Source organism: Rhinopithecus roxellana, chromosome 5 (assembly GCF_007565055.1).
Source record: "Rhinopithecus roxellana isolate Shanxi Qingling chromosome 5, ASM756505v1, whole genome shotgun sequence".
Taxonomy (NCBI): Eukaryota; Metazoa; Chordata; class Mammalia; order Primates; family Cercopithecidae; genus Rhinopithecus; species Rhinopithecus roxellana.
The window spans coordinates 71,597,113-71,620,144 of record NC_044553.1 but is presented as its reverse complement, the minus strand read 5'-3'; the positions used below and the strand labels follow the sequence as shown (position 1 = coordinate 71,620,144).

The window sequence follows — 23,032 nt, the reverse complement described above, 5'->3', positions numbered from 1 at the left end:
TTTCCATCATGACTTCCTCTTTCATCTGTGAGTAACAAAGGAATGCGTTTTTTAATTTATGACATTTTTTTGGAGGACTGTGTTTTTAATTTTGAATTCTAATTTAATTACCATTTGATTAGATGCAGTCTAGTCAAGCCTTGAGCAGAACTTTTGATGGCTCTATAGGGCTAGAGGACAAAGTTTAGAGATGAGGGCCTGCCGAAAGTGAGAGCTCTTATAAATATCCCAAGCTTTGGGGGTGGGGAGCCTCTAACGGACTATACCTTAGGAGTAAATACGAACTGAAAAGGAAAGATCTCCCCGTGACAGTTTCGCATTTGTCTGATTGGCACCAAAAATTAATACCTGAAATTGACTAAGGTGATCCTAGATTCCTGGTACTCCCAATATCAAGTCAGAATTCTCTCTGGAGAAAACATCATTTCAGCCTTTAAATTTTTTATGAGATAGTTTTTCAAATACAATTGACCTTTGAACAACATGGGTTTGAACTGCGTGGGTCCACTTATATGTGGATTTTTTTTCAACTAAACATAGATTGAAAATACTGTATTTACAAGATGTAAAACTGCATATATAGAGGACCAACTTTTTGTATAAGTGAGTCCTGCAGGGCTGACTTTGGGACTTGAGTATACATAGATTTGGAGTATCCTTGGGGGTCCTGGAATCAATCCCCTGTGTGTACCAAAGAATGACTCTAGTACGACACATAATGAGAGATACTCAGTCGCATAAGGACACATGACAACATGAATGAGAGCCAACGAAGGCTACAGTACTAGACTCAAAGGAGATCCAGTTATTGGAACTACCAAACAGAATTACTAGAATTAAACTTTGGGGAGTTATAAAAGAAATTGAAACATTCTGCAGGGAACTTATATGAAGAAGAATCAAATAGAAAATTTAGAACTGAAAAATACAGTAACCAATATTGGATGGATTTAACTCAGTGGATCAATTTAACAGTAAGTTAGACATTACTGAAGAAAGGATTAGTGCACTGGAAGGTGGGTCACAGGAAAATACCAGAGTGTAGCATACAATACCAAAAGGGTGGAACGTATGAAGAGAAACTAAGAAATAGAGGATACAGTAGAGAAGGCTGACAGATTCATTGGGAGTCTCGGGGGAGGAGCTTGAATGCAAAAGCAATGTTGACGAAATTATGATCGAGCATATTCCCAAAATGATGAAAGGTACACAGCCACATATTGAAGTCCAACAAATTATAAGCAGGATTTTATAGTCGAAACTCTTAAAAAGAAAATATTAAAGCCAGGTAGAGGAATAAGACAGATTGTCATTACAAAGAGCCACAATTTGACTATTACCTGACATCATCAACAAATCTGCACTGGTGGAGTTATTAAAAGAATGTAATGGGCCGGGCATGGTGGCTCACACCTGTAATTCCAGCACTTTGAGAGGCCGAGGCGGGTGGATCACAAGGTCAGGAGATCGAGACCATCCTGGTTAACATGGTGAAACCCCCGTCTCTACTAAAAATACAAAAAATTAGCCAGGTGTGGTGGCGGGCGCCTGTAGTCCCAGCTACTCAGGAGGCTGAGACAGGAGAATGGCATGAACCCGGGAGGCGGAGCTTGCAGTGAGCTGAGATGGCGCTACTGTGCTCCAGCCTGGGTGACAGAACAAGACTCTGTCTCAGACAAAAGCAAAAAGAAAACACAAAAACAAACAAAAAAAACAAACATCAACAAAAAAAAGAACGTAATGGAAATGAAAGAGTGGAAAGGAAGGAATGAAGAACAGTGAGATGGTACATATGTGGGTAAATCTGAGTAAGCAGAGATATATGAAATAGTAGCAGTGTCCTTTGAGATTTAAGAAATATACAGACTTAAAACAATTTCGATAATATTCTTTTCTTTTCTTTTTTTTCTTTTTTTTTTTTTGAGGCGGAGTCTCACTCTGTCACCCGGGCTGGAGTGCAGTGGCCGGATCTCGGCTCACTGCAAGCTCCGCCTCCCGGGTTTACGCCATTCTCCCGCCTCAGCCTCCCGAGTAGCTGGGACTACAGGCGCCCGCCACCTCGCCCGGCTAGTTTTTTATATATTTTAGTAGAGACGGGGTTTCACCGTGTTAGCCAGGATGGTCTCGATCTCCTGACCTCGTGATCCGCCCGTCTCGGCCTCCCAAAGTGCTGGGATTACAGGTTTGAGCCACCGCGCCCGGCCAACGATTTCGATAATATTCTACATTCCAGGAAGGGGACCTTTCATTAGTGTTGTATTGTTTTTATGTTTCCAGGAAGCGATAAATCACCAATCAATAGTAAATTTTGATAAATTGAGGAGGCAACGTGGTTTTCTAGCCTGATTATTAAAAGAATAGTAAAAGAGTATGTAACTTTTAAGCTGCAAGTAGTAAATAAACATTGAATCAATTGAAAAGTACACAAGAATGGAGAGAAATGGTACATATAGTAGATAAGATGATAGCATTTAGTAAGATGATAGGTTTACACTTGAATATATCAGTACTTTCATCGAATGTACCTGGTTTAGCTACAGTCATCAAAATGGTGTGGTATCTATGTAAAGATAAATATACAAATCAGTGGAACAGATTAGAAAGTCCCAAAATAGATTCTCAGATATTTAGCTTCCTCAGAGGCACCAACGTGTGTGATCAATTTTGTATTTGTATGGAAGTAGTAAAAACAAACTGTGATCCCCGCCTTAACACACAAAATTAATTGAAGGTAGATTATAGGCCTAAATGTAAAAGCCAAAACTATTAATCTTCTAGAAAAATGTATGAAAATATCTGCATGAATGTGGGTAGGCAAAAATTTCTTAGACAAGACACAAAAAGTACTAAAACAAAATAAAAGAATAAATTGGACTTCATCAACTTAAAAAACTTGGGTACTTTAGAAGGCACCACAAAGAAAAACGAAAAGGCAAGCCGTGGATTGAAAAAAAGTGTGATGAGGATGTATAGCAATGGGAACTCTTCTGTAGTGTTGGTGGGAGTTTAAAGTTGTTACAAACACTTGAAAAATTGTTTGACAGTGTCTGCTGAAGTAGAGAGGTGCATGTCAGATGGCCCAGAATTCTACTCCTACATTTATATGCATCAGAAATGCATGTGAATGTACACCAAGAGACTCACCCAGGAGTGAGTCCACAGTAGTCATATTCAACAATAGAATAGACAAATTTGGCTTATACTCATTTGATAGAATATACTATAAGTGATGAAAATGAATTAACTACACTTACATTAACATGGCTAACTCTCACAGACATATTGGTGAGCGAAAGAAGCTAGATGCAGAGTGCATGGTGTGTAATACACTTAATACGAAGTTTACAGACAGGCAAAACTAACCTGTAGAACCTAAGGGTACATTCTTGAGTGGTGAAACTATCAAGAAAAACAAGGAAAGATCAGAAGTGGCTCATTTGTGAGCGGGAAGGAGGGTAGTGATTGGATGCGTTATTTTTTGGGGTGCTGACAGTGACTGTTAACCTAAGTGGTTGTATTTTTTTAAAAAAATATTAATTCGTTGGGTTGTGCATTTGTTCCATGTGTGTTTTTATGTTTTATTTCCAATAAAAATAATTTTTAAGGAATATATATAATGACATGGATAAATGTTGTCTTATATAATGAAAGCATGTTGCAAAAAAAGTATGTTTAACACACACTTTTTAAACGTATATGTGTGTGTATATAGATACACACAGATTCATACACATCAGACATAGAGCAAAAACACAGGAAAATTATAGTCCAGAATGAATTCTAAGAGTGGACTACTGAATTTTACACAGAAGATGCACCATTTGATAACTAGGAAACTCTTCATTGAATATTGTTTTATAAAATTAACACAGAGGGCCCCTGCATCCTCTATAGAGAAGATGATTGTATTATTTATATTTGCCTGCCTGGTTCAGGGAAAGATTTAAAGCTGCTTTATATTTAATATGAAGTGAATAACATTTGAGCAAAAGATATACGCAATCAGATAGAGACACTTCAGGCAATAGTGGTGGTTAAAATATACCTTCGCTGCAGGGAGAATAATGGAAATTACCACACAGTCTTTTAATCCTTGACTGTTTCCTGCAGTCAGTAGTTCCTTTAACTTTAAAAACATAAAAGAACAACATTTTTTATGAAGTTAAAGAAAAACTGCAATTTGATTTCTTAAAAAGGAAATAATGTCTAAAGCCATGGAATTTGGTCAAAACACTTGACCTCCTGTGACTTCAATTTTCTAGCAAAAAAGCAACATGCCCCACATTTCAGGGTTGTTTAGAGTATAATGTAACATCACATAAATGCTTAAGCAGGGATATTAGCATACGTGATTTGCAGAACCCATTTCTGGGAACTATTAAGAAGGCAGATTAGCATTGGGATTAAGACTTGCGACTCTGGAATCGGATGTAAATTTTGATTCCCAGGTCTATTGCTCTTCTAGCTGTTTAACTGTGTATTTTACTTAACTTCTCTTCCTTCATTTCCCCATCTTTAAAATAAGGAGGATAGTAGTACCTACCTCAGAAGATTGTTGTGGGGATAAAATTAAGTGCAAAGGTAGTTATAAAGCCATTTGGATATATCTTCAGTTTGCCAGCCAATGTAGTTGAAAGCCTGGAGTAGTAACCACTTTTTTCATATATATACAGCTCACCTTCTGTATCCATGGGTTCCACATTGGCATATTCAGCCAACAACGGATTGAAAATATTTGGGGAAATAAAAAAACAATAAAAATAACACTACAACAGCGAAAAATAATACAAATAAAAAACCACGTCCTGGCTAACACTGTGAAACCCCGTCTCTACTAAAAAATACAAAAAACTAGCCGGGCGAGGTGGCGGGCGCCTGTAGTCCCAGCTACTCGGGAGGCTGAGGCAGGAGAATGGCGTAAACCCGGGAGGCGGAGCTTGCAGTGAGCTGAGATCCGGTCACTGCACTCCAGCCTGGGCGACAGAGCGAGACTCCGTCTCAAAAAAAAAAAAAAAAAAAAAAAAAAAAAAAAAAAAAACCAAGCCCGGCATGGTGGCTCACGCCTGTAATCCCAGCACTTCAGGAGGCCAAGGTGGGCAGATCACCTGTGGTCAGGAATTGGAGACCAGCCTGGCCAATATGGTGAAACCCCATCTCTACTAAAAATACAAAAATTAGCCGGGCGTGATGGCAGCTACTCCGGAGGCTGAGACAGGAGAATAGCTTGAACCAGGAGGTGGAAGTTGCAGTGAGCCAAGACTGCGCCACTGTACTCCAGCCTGGGTGACAAAGCAAGACTCTGTCTAAAAAAAAAAAAACACCCCCCTCAAAAAAACACAATACAGTATTCACAACTGTTTACACAGCATTTACATTGTATTAGGTATTATCAGTAATCAAGAGATGATCTAAATTATACAGGAGAATGTGCATGGGTTATATGCAAATACTGTGCCATTTTATGTAAGTGACTTGAACATCCACAGATTTTGATATTCAAGAGGGTCCGGAAACCAATCCCCCCCAACAGATACTGATGTTCAACTATATATTTGACCTATAGTTTTTAAGAACTTTAAAAAATAGTTGATTTCCAACTAAGCTTAATGTTGGCCCTCTACCTAATCATTTATGGGGATATTTGCTGTGGTTAGGCACAAAATGTTTGCATCCTTGATATGAAGTTGGAAATGAGGAAGAGAAGACATAGGGTGAGAGATAGGATGGATACATTTTTCTTTATGTCTTGAACTTAGTTTACAGATTTTTCCCTTTCCCCCCTCAGTAATTTCCCAGAGTATCAGTAAATCTCCCTCCAGATTTCCATTTTGCATTGTGTTCCTAAAAAATAAAGTTTGTGGTAGTATTGTTGAATTCTATTTTAATTTTAGAGGGAAAAATGGCTCTACATTTCCAATTTGTGTGTGGTATGTGTGTGTGGGCAGGGGGGTTGGGGGGCGGTCAAGAGATTGTAGCTGCATTGCTTTTACGGAAAATATGCCTTGACTAGCACTCTGAATCATTAACTACAGACAACCGGTGTTCCATTGTATTCTTCACAGATTTAGAGAGGTGTGCCTAGTAATTGTGAGATGTCCAAGTATATCCAAATATAATGCTTTGTAGGAGTATCCTGCTTTATCTCTCTTTAATTGGTTTGCTTCTTCTCAAGCTCCAGAACTAATATTTATTCTTCTCAGAGAGTGTTGAGCCCAGTAGAGTGTACACATTTAAGCTTCCTAGATTCTATAGAAAAAGAGCTTTAAGGTAAAAGTATTTACTTCCTTATGGTCTTTTTCAGAGGTTGCATACTCAAGAAGAGGAGGAACATAAAATGCGTGATGCCTTCTCTTAAGGTTCTGCATGCTTTTAGGCCCCCATCTGGAAACATAAGGACCTCACCTTTGTATGAATGTTGCACTGCAACTAAGTCTGTGCTCAGCTGTCCTCTTAATCTAAGCTACACTCTCCCAACTCTCTGAGGCTCTTTCATGTTACCAAGTATCTTAGCTGGGTGGACTTGGGAGCACATTGAGTTAAATATCACATGAGGAACTAGTTTGTTGCCTGTTTTTATATCAGGGGTTTGAAGAATGTTGAATGCAGTATAACATGAGAACAAATAGTACCCCATTAATGTTTAAAGTCTATGTGGGAAAATCACACACCTGTTTATGATCTCTAGGCACGTCAATTTAGTGAGTCAGTGACAGACAGAAGAACAATTTTAGGGAAGCCAATTATCACCATCAGCTAAGGGGAGAACTAGAAATTATGGAAACGGACAACCACTCTCAAGTGTTCCAGCTTGTACATGTGGCACCATTTTGGAGCACCTTGTCTCAAAGCCCTTCATCACGCCTCCACCTTACTGGAGAACACAGGAGCCTGGGAAGAGTCTTATTTCTTTGGTTTGGAGATTTAAAAAAAATAGCCATGTATAATTACACAGAATAAGAACGGAGGCTGGTCAGTTCAATTCCATGGTCTCTTGAGCAGTTCCACAGTGTCCTCAAGGACCCAAGCTCTTTCCATCTTCTGTCTGCCATCCTCACAGTGCTGGTTTTTCCTTCAGACCTGTTTCCACATTGCTGCGGCATGGCTGTTGCTGTTGCAGACTCGGACAGGGTTTCACCTCGCCATTCTTTGGGTCCACTCCCATGCTCTCCTTTACTCAGACAGCTGCAGGGTGCGGAGCTAAATCTGGGAGATAGCATGGGAAAAATACAAGCAAAACTGTTTTGATGGGGTTTTAATACTCCATCCTGGGTATTTGATACAAATTAAATGACTGCATTTTTGATTATGTAAATTTAAAACCCCATATATGCTAAGCGATATAAAGTGTAAAGATTCAGGGTATGATTTACTTCATTCTGTATTAAAAAAAATGTGAGTACTTGACAGCGTTCTAATTTTTGCCTTTTTTGTGTGTGTACTTTTGTGTGTGTACTTGAAAGTTTGTTCTGTATCAACTCCTGTCCACCTTATTTAGTTTTTTGATTCTGATGGCATATTTCCCCATACATGTTACCTTGGGACATTGTAGATGCACCGTGGTACTGTTGAATGATGGACTGTGATGTTCAAGGTAGACCTTTCAGTTGCACAGAATCTTTTTCTCCTCTCCTCTTTAGCTGGAAACCACATTTCTTGTGAACCTAGTGAAAATGCAATTTATTCTGTAACTTCTGTTCCCCTTGGCCAAACAGATCAAACACAGTGGGAGGGTACAGTGTGGGCAGGGTAGAGGTGGTGAGAGAGAGCCTTGAGATCATGAGACTCTGTTCTCCCCACATGCCCAGTCTTTCCCTCCGTTGTCCCTTCTCAGCATTAACACATTGGAAGAAAGTACAAGTCATATACACTGAAGTCAGTGTCTTGGTTGTACTAAAACTGCTTTCCTGCTCCTTGTGGTGTGACATTTGGTCAGAACACTCTTCTACAAGGTTAGCGCATACAGAAACACATAGTTGGCTGGCAGACTCCCTAGCAAAGTTCACTTTCTTCTCTACAGCTTTGAATTACTTAAACAAAACCAAAGCATTTTGGACCCGTGTCTCTCTTTCTGTCGTTACTATGTAAACGTAAGTCGTTTTCTCTTTTTATTAATAGTTCTAGCCAGTTTTTACCCCCAGTGTAAGCTGGCAGAAATCTCTCTAACCCTCTCAGCCATAGAAAAACTGAGTTGCTTCACAGGCTCTGTCCATGGTTTTAGCTGAATTGAATTCTAAGCAGTTTGAAGACATTGTCCTATCCTTGACTTATACAGTACTCTCAACTCCTGACCAGCTTCTCGTTTTAAACTATTTATTCTTGAACTTACTCCAGCTGCCTCTTCCCATTCTGGGCATCTACAGTTATGTTTTATTTACCATTTAGTTTTCTTTTCATTAGTCATTTGTCCCTGACTTTCTCATTCCAAATACATTTATTTCTATCATCTTTTTTGAAGCATAAAGAATGACATTTTGTGTACCATTAAATGGTTAATAACATAAATGCATTTTGCTGTACAATGAGGAGGGGGTCTATTTATGGCACTTAAATATCTAACATTAATTTATTAAGTGGTTTACAAAGATTTGGGCCTCAGTTTGCCTCCCTCCCACCCCAGAAGATTATTGTCAGCAACCCTACTAGGGTATGTGATTTGGGTGTTAAGCTTGGTCAAACCAGGCAAAATAGGAAGATTTTATATAAAATTGCCTCTTTCAAAGGTGCTTTTCGGTTTTACAAGGAAATTGAAAAAACCAGACTGTAATGAATTGATGATTGTATTTAATCATTTCTCTGTACTTTTGAGTTATTGAAATATTCTTTTAATAATAGATCAGTTTCCTTGGTGAACATTTAGGGTATTTTTTTTAACCTCCTCTTGTAATTTGGTAAGGGTGGAAAGTGTCAGAAGCCAAATCTGTAATGTTATCCAGAAGATGACGACATCTAGACAATGAGTAAACAAATATGGTGTCACTTTATTTCACATTCCCTAGATTACCTGTGATGAGCTAAAGAGGTTTTTTCATTTATAAATAGAAAAAATTTATTCACAGTCCTTTGGCATACTATAAAAGTCAAATTATCTAAAATGTAATCTATTCAGATAGCATTTAGTAGGAAAATAGAAATAATTGTTCTCAAGATACGATAAGTTAGATGTGTCTATAAAGGACAGTCGAAAAGAGTAGCAGTGGGATATTGATCGCTTTTTAGAGAAAGAAAAATTCCATCCCATTTCTAAATGTTAACAATTGCAAAAGGAAGATTCCCACTTAGGAAGAACGTTTTTCAGGTTGCTTCGTTGCCAGGTGTTCGACACTGTGTGTTGTCTTAGATGAATAAGGCTTAGGGCAGTTTTTAGGAACAATTCACTCCAAGGACCTCTGCTTCTTGCTGTGAAAGCTTCTATTTTCATAGCATGCCACTGTCAGTGGAAATGTTCCAGTGGTCACTGTGCTACTTCTAGTAAAGACCAAAGTTTTCCCCCTTAAACTGGGATAGCTGTAGAGGAGAATACCTGTCTGCTAACAAAATTAATTTCAGAATGTTGTCAATGAATGAAGTGCATGTTCTCTACTGTTTATGAGATTGAGCTGTGTCACTTATTAACGGAGATAAGCCTTGCTTTCTTGTGGTCCCTTTTAACACCATTGCATTCTACAAATATGATTTACAATCATCCTAAAGTTTAAAACATCCAAATAATGTGATAGTTGCTTTGAGACCATCCATATTTTCTCCTTTCCTTTTTTCTCTCTCCTTGACCCCGCAGCAGGAAGCCTTTGTTTGAGGTGTTCATCTGGAACAACTTTTCCACACTTGTTTTCATGTTCTGTTAGATTACAGGGCAGCAGGCCTACCTTTGAAGCTCCTTTCTCTTTTGTTTCTTTGCCGTGCACTCCAGTAATTAACTTTGTCCTTCTTTTATTTGTTCCAGTCAATCGCAGGCCACTCTGCTGAGCATCTTCTCCCAGGAGTACCAGGTTAGAAGTTTTCTCCTTTGTGAGGGTTGACAGGTGCCTAATTGAATGATGAATGTCCCTTTATTTCTTTGTAATTGAACTGCCAGCTCTCTGATTGGGTTGGAGGATGTTCTCCTTTCCACATCAAGCACCGCCTGTGTCTCGGTGGAGGCCTGCCAAGCCTACCCATCCATCTGTCTAATAACATCTAGCCTTTGCTTATTTGGTGGACCTGTAATAAATTATGCTAAACCATTATTATTCTGACAATAATAATTTCCCTGTGTTGCGTGGTTCCATGTGCTAAATGTTTGCTGACTTGCACTGTCAGTGCCGCTTTCCATTGCTGACAGAGATGATGATAAATGACCATTGCTGGAGTGGCAGAAGGCAAGAGAGGCAGAAAATGGAGTCATTTATCATGAGATGACAGGTGTCAGTCAAGTGGCAAGTCTCTATGGAATTACTTTTTGTAGTTTTCAAATAAGTTGTTTTTAAGCAATGTTCTTCCTGGTTAAAAATGGCAATTGGATTGTAAAACTAGAGTGCAGAGGACTTAGATGGAATTGAATCGAGGGAAAATTAATACAAAGGTTGGAAGAGGGAACAAGTTTTTCTTTGCCCTCTGTAGCCCTAAGCAAACTTATTTAGATTCAATTACTATGACCCTGTTGGCTTTTACATATATACTGTACCTTGTGGTACAGTCTGAAGACATCCCAGCCAAGCAATGGAGATTAAAATGCATAGGTTCGTAGAGTAGAAGGAAAAGAAGTCCTGCCATCGCCAAAATTCCCAAGGTATTATTCAGTGTTCCCTCTGTGCTAGTCATTGAGCTCAAGAAATTACGTCATTCTTGTTTTGAACCTCATCTGTGACATAACAAATATTTTTATTTTTTATTTTTATTTTTTTTCAGAAACACATTAAAAGAACACATGCCAAACATCATACTTCGGAAGCAATTGAAAGTTATTACCAGAGGTATGACCTTCCTGCCCCACTAGAGGGTATCATAGTACCTATTAATTGTAATAATAATTATGAATAAGTTAGGTTATTAATTTTCTATATCATATCCCAAGACATTCTGTTTTAAGTCTTTTATTCAAAACTTTTAGTATGTTTTTGAATGAGTTTTCAAATGCTTTGTTTTGTAGATCTAAAGAGTATGGTAAGGCTGTCTTGACTTGTGTGTGTGTGTGTGTGTGTGTGTGCGTGCATGCGTGCGCACATACTATGTGAGATGTAGTTACAATATTATGAAATCTCAGTTGGCTACTTGAAACTTATTATAAGTGCATATCTTGTCTAAATGCATATGCTCATGTATACACATGTCTACATGTATTTGAAAGTTCTCAAACCAATTTTCATTTCTTAGATTAGCAAGTTGAAAAAAGATTGAATTTGGATGTCATTGTATTTTGCATCATAGGTATTAGGATATCCATTTTAGAAATGGAAAAAGATGTATCAAGTAAAGGCACATGGAGATATATTATAGTGTGTAACTGTCACATTTTAAACGGGATTTTGTATTTCTAAAAGACAACCTTGGGTATTGACAGCATAGTATCTAGGAGATACTTTAATTTCAGCCTAATTTATTATAAATAGATTTCAACTTCTTGTTCTGAAACAATCTTTAAAATAGCTCTGATTTTTTCATTCTAAAATTTGTATTGTCATTGTAATGTGATTGAATAATTTATAACACTAAATGGTAATGGTTTGCATTAGAAATTGTTAGTTGGTTTCTTAAATCTTCCAAGGGCACATTGGAAATGAAAACTGTTTGAAATCTGCTCTTAAATTATTATACTTAAGATTGACAGATGAACCTTTCTGTGGTGAGAATGACACCACTGATTTTAGATGAATGATTTTTATGCATAAAAATTTTATGAATGAAATAAATACGTGGATAAAATATTGGTGTCATTTTATTTAGAATCAAGAAAGGGATGTTGAACACGAAAGTCACAGAAGTTGGATTTTTTTAAAAAAATTATTCACTGCAATATGTGGTAAAAGATATGCTTTGTTTTGAGTAGTAATATCTGTCAAAGAAAGATAACATGCACTCATTACACACACACACACACACACACACACACTTTTGTGTCTAGGAGAGATCCTCTCTAAACAAGACTTTGTAAAGTTTGATGATTTATTCAAAAGTAATAACCTTCTTGGTGAAATTGACATTCAAATTAACGTCAAAACCTAAATTATACATATGAAATTAAAAATGGCCCATGAAGTGCTGTGAAGCCTGCAACTGTGTTGGCATCCAGACTCTTCAAGGAAGCACTGAAGGTTATTTACATGCCAAAAAATACATTCTTGTTTGTAAACATTATAGTCCTAGGCTGTCATATAACATATGATTTTATGTCCAGATTTTAAAGCCTTGTAATGTCTACAAAGGAAAATAGAGCATTTGAAAGGAAAGTGTGCTCTCCTAGAAATTCGGAGATCCACTAACAGATAATGGGACTGCCCTCTGACATTCATTTGCCTCATTGTAAGAACGTTGTTTTAGTTATTAATACATGATTTCTAGGATCACTAGGTGCTGCTATTTAAAATCTAAGTTTCATTAAAAAGTACATGTGATTATTGAAGTATGAACATACTTTTGTTGGATTATCTGGGTAGTATAGGCCAGAAACAAATACATATCTTTTATGTGTGTGTGTGTGTGTGTATATATATAATATATATAATATATATATATATAATCTTTTTTTTTCTTTTGAGAGTGTCTCTCTCTGTCACCCAGTCTGAGGTGCAGTGGCACGATCATAACTCACTGCAGCCTCAAACTCCTGGCCTCAGGCAATCTTACTGCCTCAGTCTCCTGAGTAGCTGGGACTACAGGTGCACACCACCATGGCCAGCTAATTTAAAAAAAAATTTTTTTTTTTGTAGAGACAGGGTCTTGCTATCTTGCCCAGGCTGGTCTTGAACTTCTGGCCTCAAGTGATCTCCCACCTCAGTCTCCCAAAGTGCTGGGATTACATGCCTGAGCCACCACGCCTGGCCCAGAAATAAATATCTTTAAATATACCCAGTGATGAACAGTTGAGTGGGTAACAATGAGAATACATAAATAGATTTCTTTAAATTTATTTAAATATGACCGTCTCAATTATTTCGAAGAGTTACAGCATTTGAAACAAAAGCATGAAGTTAGACCTTAATGGACAGTCGCAGAAAAAAGCAGTCTGACCACTTTCTAGCTTTACCAACCTGCTGTCTGACTTTCTGCCCTGCACTTTGTGCTTAGGGACAGGCCATATTGTTACCTTTCAGATGGATTGACCTCAGTAGCCTTTTGTTTGAAATGCGCAGGTCAAATGTTCCTGTCTATGCTAAAGGTAAATTGGCTTTAAAAGGTTTTTGTTTGTTTTCCAGCAGATTAGAATAAAGCCAAATTGTATTTGTCATATCAAAATATATTTAAGCAATTTGAAAATGTTAATGGCAATTGTATTTAATTGTTTTCTTTTATAAAGTTATACTTAGCTATTGTGAAAATGAAGTATTTTCACAATACTTAATTTGTGATAGTATTAAAAAGGAATGAATGATTGCCTATAATTGTACCACTCAGAGATCTCTACTGGCATTTTCATTTTAGTCTTTTTTCAGCCCATTTTTATATTGATGAGGTCATATTTTATAAGCAATTGTGAATCCTGAGTTTTATACCTGAAAAAATGTATATGATATAATATTATTTTGTAAAAAGCTTTTTATAAACATTTTTTGATTGCCTTATTTCATCAAATGAAAGTATCATAATTTACTGAATTATTCCTTTGTTGAACATATGTTTCCAATGTTCTATTTTTTTTTTTTTGAGACAGAGTCTTGCTCTGTTGCCCAGGATGCAGTGCAGTGGCGTGATCTCGGCTCACTGCAAGCTCTGCCTCCCGGGTTCACGCCACTCTCCTGCCTCAGCCTCCTGAGCAGCTGAGACTACAGGTGCCCACCACCATGCCCGGCTAATTTTTTGTATTTTTAATAGAGACAGGGTTTCACCATGCTAGCCAGGAGGGTCTCGATCTCCTGACCTCATGATCCACCCGCCTCAGCCTCCCAAAGTGCTGGGATTATAGGCGTGAGCCACTGCACCTGGCCTCCAGTGTTCTATTATTGTAAATAATACTGTAATAAACATCTTGATGCATGAGTCAGCATTTTGGATTAGTTTCTTAATATTTCTATATATGTAATTATTGGTGCAAACAATGTGAACATTTTTCAAAAGTATTACATATTACCAAACTACAGTCTAGACATGTTGTACTAGTTGCATATGTTGAACAGGGTGGTTCTGCTCTAAATATATTTGTTTTCCAATCTCTTTCCCAACTATATCCTGTAACACTTCATAAGTGCTAGGGAAAAAAAAGTTTAATTTTAGGTTATATTTGTCTTCTCTGGAAACTTTAATTATCCCCCACATCAAAGTGACAGATCAGCCTTTATTGAAATTTTCAGATATGCAATCAAAGGGACATACTAATTACAGAAAATACTCCATAAAGACATAATCAGAAAATCCTAATGGTACCTTTCTGTGCATCCTCATAGTATCTTGTGCAAACTTACAGCATTGCACTTTTCACACTGGTGTAATGGTTTGCTTCTGTCTCCAGCTAGCCTGAAAACTCTTTGGGGTAGGGCTACACGAAAACAAATGAACGAGAACCCTCATCCAACCCTGGCAAAGATCTGAATTGCAATTGGGATATAAGGATGTCATCCTTAATACTATATTAAGGTGACCTGGGCTCCATTCCTGATGCCTATTTGCCAGTTAAAACGACTTTATACAGAAGGTATATGTCATCATCTAGCTTTGCTACAGGAGGACTAATAAATATACATCGTATGGGTGAAATCATCCTTAAAAGGTCCTCAGAGAAGGCCCATTTTATGATGTTTTTGGAGTGTGAAAGACTCATTTATATCTAAGATGAAAGTAATGTGTACTCATTTCAAATATAAGGCAAAGTTCTCCATGCTCTGGCCTAAGAAGATCCACAGCTCTGTCACTGAGTGTTTTCTCTCAGCTTGGAACACCTTCTGCTTCCCTCCAAATTAGTAAAGATGATAAGTTTATTTCCAGACTACTACATAAACAAGTTGCCCCGGACACCCCAAATCGATAATTCTTGGAACTCCCACGGCACTCTGTATAGACGTACCTGTTAGCACTTCTCTTGCTGCGTTTTACATACTTATGTACACAGCTCTTTTCCCACCAGAAAGAACAGTTGAAGGCAGGTACCGTGTCTTACGTTTGTATTGTTGAGTTTTAGCATTGTAAATGGGGCATAATGAGTGTAAAGTAGTAGATGGTGCTAATTGAACCAAAAAGTGGTCCAGATTTTCAGAAACGATTTTTATCACATATATATTACCAATATCATATTTAAGCCAACTTTTTTACATGTGAACATCAGAATAAAGTTCTGTAGATCTGATCTGACGTTGCTAACGATGGCTCCTCCACTAGTGTGCTGGGAGAAGGCAGGAAATGGAGACAATATTTCTACACGTTGCTATTGATGGGGACTTGCAGATCTGACCAACTGTGTGCATGTGCACTTATGCTCATGTGCACCAATTTAGGCAAACCCAAACAAATTCCACCAAGAATGTTTCCTGTTTAGAAATAAGATGGCATTAGTACAGTGTGAAAGAATAGAGATTTTTCAAAGTGAACTCTCGAGCTGTGTCTGTTTATATACAACATGGAGAACTGAGGAAATTTCTTCAATAATTCAAAAGCTTGAGAAAACTTTTATTTATTTATTTATTTATTTATTTATTTATTTATTTATTTATTTATTATTTTTTGAGGCAGAGCCTTTCTCCGTCACTCAGGCTGCAGTGCAGTGGTACAATCTCAGCTCACTGCAGCCTCTACCTCCTGGGTTCCAGTGATTCTTGTGCCTCAGCCTCCTGAGTAGTTGGGACTACAGGCACGCGCCACCATGCCAGACTAATTTTTGTGCTTTTAGCAGAGACAAGGTTTCACCATGCTGTGCAGGGAGGTCTCAAACTCCTGGCCTCAAGTGATCCACCTGCCTTGGCCTCCCAAAGTGCTGGGATTACAGGTGTGAGCCACCGTGCCCAGCCAGAAAACATTTTCTACTATCTAGATATTATGAGGTTTCTGTTAATCATGATGAAATCATGTAAAATACAGATTTTGATGGGAGGCAGAGTCAGGCAGATAACCTGAGGTCAGGAGTTCGAGACCAGCTTAGCCAACATGGCAAAACTCCATCTCTACTAAAAGCACAAAAACTAGCCCAGTGTGGTGGCACACACCTGTAATCTCAGCTCCTTGGGAGGCTGAGGCAGCAGAATCGCTTGAACCCAGGAGGCGAAGGTTGCAGTGAGCCGAGATTGCACCACTGCACTCCAGCCTGGGTGACAGAGCAGGACTTCATCTCAAAAAAAAAAAAGAAATACAGTCTTTGAATTCTTAATTGGATCAACTCAATGCTAGCAAGAATGCAGAGACACATGAATTCTCCTGGGCATTAGGAATGGAGCCCAGGTCACCTTAATGTAGTGTTGAGAATGACATCCTTATATCCCAATTGCAACTGGGATGTTTGCCAGGGTTGGATGAAGGGTCAACAGTCATTTGTGTAGCCCTACCCCAAAGAGCGTTCAGGGTCGCTGGAGACAGAAGCAAACCCTTATACCAGTGTGAAAAGTGCAGTGCTGTAAGTTTGCACAAGATTATGATGAGGATGCAGAGAAAGGTACCATTAGGATTTTCTAATTATGTCTTTATGGAATATTTTCAGTAATTAGTATGTCCCTTTGATTACATATCTGAAAATTTAAATAAAGCCTGATCTGTCACTTTGATGTGGGGGGTAATTAAAGTTTCCAGAAAAGACAAATATAACCTGAAATTAAACTTAATTTTTTTTCCTACCACTTATGAGGTGTTGTAGGATATAGTTGGGAAACAGATTGGAAAACAAATCCATGTAGAACAAATACCATGTTCAACATATGCGGCCACCTCACTAGGCCAAATTAAACTTAATTTTTTATTCCTAGCACTTAGGAAATATTATAGGATATAGTTGGAAAGCAGATTGGAAACCAAATACACTTGGAGCAGATCCACCATGTTCAATGTATGCGGCACCTCACCAGGCCTTGGGGGATCGGGGTTCTATTTCAGGGTTCCATAGCTTTATTGTTTACCAGCTAAGAGAGCCCAGATGGGTTTGATCAGTGCCCTGGGGTTTGGTTTCTTTATATGACCAACTGGGAAGCTTTACCAACCTCATAATTAGGAATTTCCACAGTATTAAGTATGATCATGCTTTTAATATTATATAAAATATATAGATACAGAGGATTGTAATTATTGTTTAATCACCTTCTGTTTCTTTAAACTTGATAGAAGTGCTTCACTGTTCATTAGCAGGATAATGACTGATGCAACTTTTACATGAAGCCATGTCATTTTGACTTAAAGCAACAGATCTCTGGTATAAGAGGTAGTCTGGCATCTAGCTACTGCTCTCTTTCACTGTTTACAGTCAGCTCTCGCTATGGCATGCATGCTCTTTCTTTTCATGCCGGTCTCTACTCGAGTGTCACTCCCTCAGAGAGGGGCTTCCTGAGCAACCTAAGTTTACATTTTTATTCTAGCATATACCATTATACTGTATATTTATCTCCCTGTCTTTTTATTGTTTGTGTCACCACTGTAATATAATCTCGGTGATGATGGGACCATGAATGGTTCCCCCCCGCCCCCCCCTTCCCCGTTGCTTCTTCAGAACCTGGAATAAGACCTGACACATAGCCCTCCAAAATACTTGTCGGGTAACTGAAACTGAAGTAGAAAGCTGTAAAGATATCCCAGTATCAGTACAGGCTTAAAGATGCTGACCCAGAATCGGAAACCATAGTAAATACGCACTGTTGGTGGTTACAGGCACACAATCGTATCAGTGCAGGGGACTTGTTTGTGAAAATTGATGTGAGGTTCTTTTTTTTTTTTTTTTTTTTGAGACGGAGTCTCGCTCTGTCGCCCAGGCTGGAGTGTGGTCGCAGGATCTCAGCTCACTGCAAGCTCCGCCTCCTGGGTTTACGCCATTCTGCTTCAGCCTCCTGAGTAGCTGGGACTACAGGCGCCGCCACCTCGCCCGGCTAGTTTTTTTGTATTTTTTTAGTAGAGATGGGGTTTTACCGTGTTAGCCAGGATGGTCTGGATCTCCTCACCTCGTGATCCCTCTGCCTTGGCCTCCCAAAGTGCTGGGATTACAGGTGTGAGCCACCGTGTCCGGCCGATGTGAGGTTCTTAATGGACCTATTTCCCAGGGACCTTTCTCTAAAGCACATTTGCCTTGTTTTATTTATTTATTTTTTCTTCTTGCTTCTGAATGTGCATATTTTCCAATTAGTTTTCCAAATAATACATTCAAGGGTGGCCCCAATATGTGGAAAATTGCTTTGTTAGAATTATTTTGAAGTTAGAATGATCTAGAAGTTCTCCCCACCTTAAATAATTTGCTGTTACCCCACTTGGCGTACAGGAAAATTATACAACTTTATAAATATACTCATGAAATAATGTAATTTAGTACCTGCTTCTGGCAGTTATATGGAAGACCTCACCTCTTGACTTTATTACTCTGAGACAAATACCCAGAACTTATTCACTCAAATAATATACTGTAGGGAAAATTTCCATACCTAATTCTGCTTTCTTGTCCAATACGGTTTTTAAAAATTATTTAATTTTTCATTTATTAAAGGAAAAATATAAGGTGATTTTTTAGTATATAATCACCTACTATAAACAAAGTACTTGGTAGGCATAATAAATTGAAAAAAATACAATTCTCCAATCTTCATGAGGCTTTCAACATTACAGTGGGGGATGGGTTTGAGGTAGCCAAGTAATAGGCAAATACAACATGCTACGTTACATGATAGAAAGATGTACAGGGTACTCCTCGATTGCATATGAGGAACACTTAACTTACTCTTCTATGGTAGTGGATTGAAGAAGGTGACATCTGAATTGAATCATGAGTTATCCAGGTGAGGGACGGGAGTGGGAGATAGTGACTAGAGATGAGGCTGCCAGAGTAGAGAGTAGGTAGAAACCAGATTATGAAAAACCTTACAAGAGCTGTTAAATGGTTATAATTTAATCTTGAGATTTAATGTGGGACCTTGAAGTGTTATAAGGAGGGGAATGACACATTCAAATTTTTGCAAAAAAAAAAAAAAAAAGAAGAAGAAGTCACCCCAGCTTCCGTGTCTGGGGTTTTGTTTTGTTTGGGGATTTTGGGGAGTTCTGTGTTTTTTTCCAGTGGAGTGAGAGGATAATGGGAACTGGAGGTTCTTAACAGAAATCCAGGTCAGATAAGGTGATGGCTTGTATTGCCTGTCACAGGTGTGCTACCCACTGATGACATGTCTGTTCCATTGTTTTTTTAGTAAGATGTCAAGCAGCCCTGTGAAACAGAGTAAAGGAAAAGGCGAGATGGGTGCATGAATACTTTTCTCAAACTATATAGGTCAACTTCTTTCCTTTCCATGCAATGGTTGTCTGTGGTAGAGACAAGGCAGAGTGATATGGATAGTTCCTCTTGTTCATTTTATATGTTAGGAGGTGAAAGAAAACAGGAGAGACCTAAGTATTCACACCTCCTGCCCCCACCTTCAGCTTCTTAGTTGCCAGTGGTTTTGAGGTGAGTTGTTTGTGTTATGTTTTTCCCTTCAATGCTTTCCTATGAAAGTAGCTTACTTTAACTAGAGTTAAGCGTGGCATTTGCCCAGGAGAAACATGTATACACACAGGGAATGCTGACAAGTCTATGCTGGCTCTTTTCTTGTCACTGCATTACCGCTTGGTTTTGTCTTGTCTAGGTACCTGAATGGAGTGGTGAAAAATGGAGCTGCCCCAGTGCTCCTGGACCTGGCCAATGAGGTAATGTTATTGTTATGGTTTTATTTAAACTTGCATGAAACCTAAGGGGCCTATCTAGAGTAACTTTGCTTGCAATTATAATTACCTTTGGAAAAAAAAGGATTTGAGGTACATTAGATGTTTAAATTACTCCCTGATCTCTTTGTACTTTGAATAATTGGACAGAGAACTTCACATATTAATAAATCAGTTGACATAATTAGTCTACTTCTTTTAAGGCAAATGTATAAACAGCCTCTTGGTTTCTTATTTTGTGGAAAATTTCAACCAAACAGCTCAGGACATGCTTTTCTCAGGATAGGTTGTCTTAATTTAGTGTGAGAAATACCTGTGTCAAGTAAAGAGATAGATGCCAAAAAAAAAAAAAAAAAAAGAAAGAAAAAAGAAAAAAATCTGCTGTTATAAAAATGAAGAGAGAAATTGTATACTTAAAGATGTACTTGATTCATTTTTTTGTTAGCAAACTTTTATTATAATAAAGGATACATGCCTTGTAGAAAAGTCTCTTTCTTTATATGAAGAAGCATAGTGTTCTTAATAACACCAAGTAAGAAGTGATTTATTGAACTTATTCATTAACTCTGATCTGCTTCTATTTGGGGAAACAAATAACAGCCTTACATTTAAAAAAGGAAACCCTACAAATTTCCCATGAATGAAGAAGCTGTGAAAAGTTCATAATAGTTGCAGAGAGCATGCCGAAAAAATAAAATATTTAATTCCTAAACTTTAAAATATTTATCCACTGTAATAAGAGCAATACAATATTTAGTCTGACTTGGAACTGCTTATGCAAACCTCGTAGGGGTGGAATGAAATGTACACTGTTTTTGTGTTGCATTATAATGGAAAACATAGAAGCAAGGCGGAAAATGTGTGTTTGCATTAAAGATGACTCGGTAGTGTGAGCATTAAGTGTTGCAGTAGCAGCAAGTTCTACATGTTATATTAGCAAGGAAGGATGGCTTCCCTCACAGCTTCTGTCTGCTGCTATACACTGCTGCAGTCAACCAATGAGCAATTACCTATCAGTTACTAGATGGTTTTAATAGTCTAGGCAATGTCTACACAATCAGATAGGATAGTTAACATATAGAATGGATATCTGTGGGCCTCCTAGAAGAACAAGTATTTTATTCTTTTTTTTTTTTTTCCATGTCTAGAGCAGGAATTTTTTTTTTCTTTTCTTTTTCTTAGTTTTTTCTTTTTTTTCTTTTTTTTTCTTTTTTTGAGATGGAGTCTTGCTCTGTTGCCAGGCTGGAGTGCAATGGTGTGATCTTAGCTCACTGCAACCTCCGCCTCCCGGGTTCAAGCGATTCTCCTGCCTCAGCCTCCCGAGTAGCTGGGACTATAGGCACCTGCCACCATGCCCAGCTAATTTTTATATTTTTAGTAGAGACGGGGTTTCACCATGTTGGCCGGGATGGTCTCGATCTCCTGACCTTGTGATCCACCTGCTTTGGCCTCCTAAAGTGCTGGGATTACAGGTGTGAGCCACCACGCCCGGCCAGCAGGCTGGTTTTTAAATGTCTCTAGACTTGTTGGTTACAAGTTGATGCTGTTAGTAACTTGAAGTATGTGAGCTTTAACTAGGAATTTAGTGATTGTCTTTTATGAAAAAGAAGAATAAGCTAGCAGCATTCCAGACACGGCATCTAGAAAGAATGTGATGCAAATATGGCACCCATCTATATAGATGATGATGATGATGTAAGTTTTATATCATAGCAATTTATATTCATTTGAATTTTTAATGGATAGTTCTATATCCATTAAATATTTAGCTGACCTCTGTTTTAATCTTCTAGTAATATGGAAAAATTTAACCTACCAACACGTTTTCTCCTACATCAATAAACCTTTTATTTACCATGAATATACAGCAGTATTTAGCCAAGGGAAAAAGTAGTTGTTTGAGGGCTTTTCCTCCCTTTTGGCTACAGACTAGTACAGAAAGAATAGCACTTTTCTATGAAATTGATAATGTATTAGGGAAATGTGGGAATGACTGGTACCGTATTACAGCTTCTAAACAACCAAGCTGCCAGTTTTTCATGATAGTTAATGCTTAAATAGCATAGACTTGCGTCTGGTGACAATTGGTGTGATGGTAATACTTTATGAGTCAATATTTATTTAATCAGTGGAAACTATAACAATTGATGAGAAATATATAACATTGGCACATTACAGGGTGCAGCAACTCTCTTAGACAAGAGCATTGTATTTGTTATCTTTTTGGGGGTCTAAGGGCTGCATGTGGCCATCGTTGATTTTATAAATGTCTTAATACTTCTGCAGTTTCCAGTCGAAAATTGAACATTTTAGGAATTCACACGTTGTTAGTGATAATAAGATCAGTCATTCTGTTCTCTCCACACAAATATTTTCAAGTGAGATTTGAAGCGCTGTGCATTTTACTTACATGCTAAATTCTGACATGAAGCATGATGGCCCTATTTCAGAGAAAGATGGACACATGATTCATATGAAAATTAGGGAGATGCAAGTACCTGAACTAATAAGGTAGTCCTTATTCAGGCTGGACCACCTTCAGTAATTTCACCATTTTTCATGTGTCAGCTCTGATGTGGGCTACTAGGAATAAGCAGCTTCGTGGAAAGCATTTCTTTCTACTTGGGGAATTTAAGGGCATCCAAGTACATACATATTTGAAAAAACTGTTCATACAAATGAAGCCAGCCTTTTTGTCTAGTTACTAAATCAAGATAAAATTTTGGTATGAATACGGGACTTGAAAACCTGTCAAGAAAAATTCACGGTGATAATATATGAGGAACATTTGCTGTCTTCTCCCTAAGATAAAAAGACTTGTTTTAGGGAAGCATTATTGTTCTTAAAAATATATATTCCTATTTTTTGGTGAAATTAAGTAAATGGTTAATAAAAGATCTGAGAACCCAAAAGAAAATATTTTCACAAAATAGTAGATACATTTTTGATTAATTAAAATGACTGTTGGACTGAATATTCTTTGTTTTCTGATTGATTCTTTATTTTAAAAAGTTACCTTCCTGGGATCTGTATTAATTAAACTGGT

General features: G+C 37.9%; 1 protein-coding gene across 5 annotated transcripts in view; it reads left to right on the top strand.

The window, feature by feature from the left end:
• C5H15orf41 (chromosome 5 C15orf41 homolog) overlaps positions 1–23,032 on the top strand; it is a 229,578-nt gene that overhangs the window by 54,169 nt on the left and 152,377 nt on the right. For all 5 annotated transcript variants that reach the window (XM_010367545.2, XM_030931252.1, XM_030931249.1 and 2 more), the window contains exons 2-4: positions 9,941–9,986; positions 10,885–10,949; positions 19,911–19,971. In XM_010367545.2, coding sequence (XP_010365847.1) covers positions 9,941–9,986; positions 10,885–10,949; positions 19,911–19,971 — 172 coding nt within the window. The remainder of the gene's footprint in view (positions 1–9,940; positions 9,987–10,884; positions 10,950–19,910; positions 19,972–23,032) is intronic.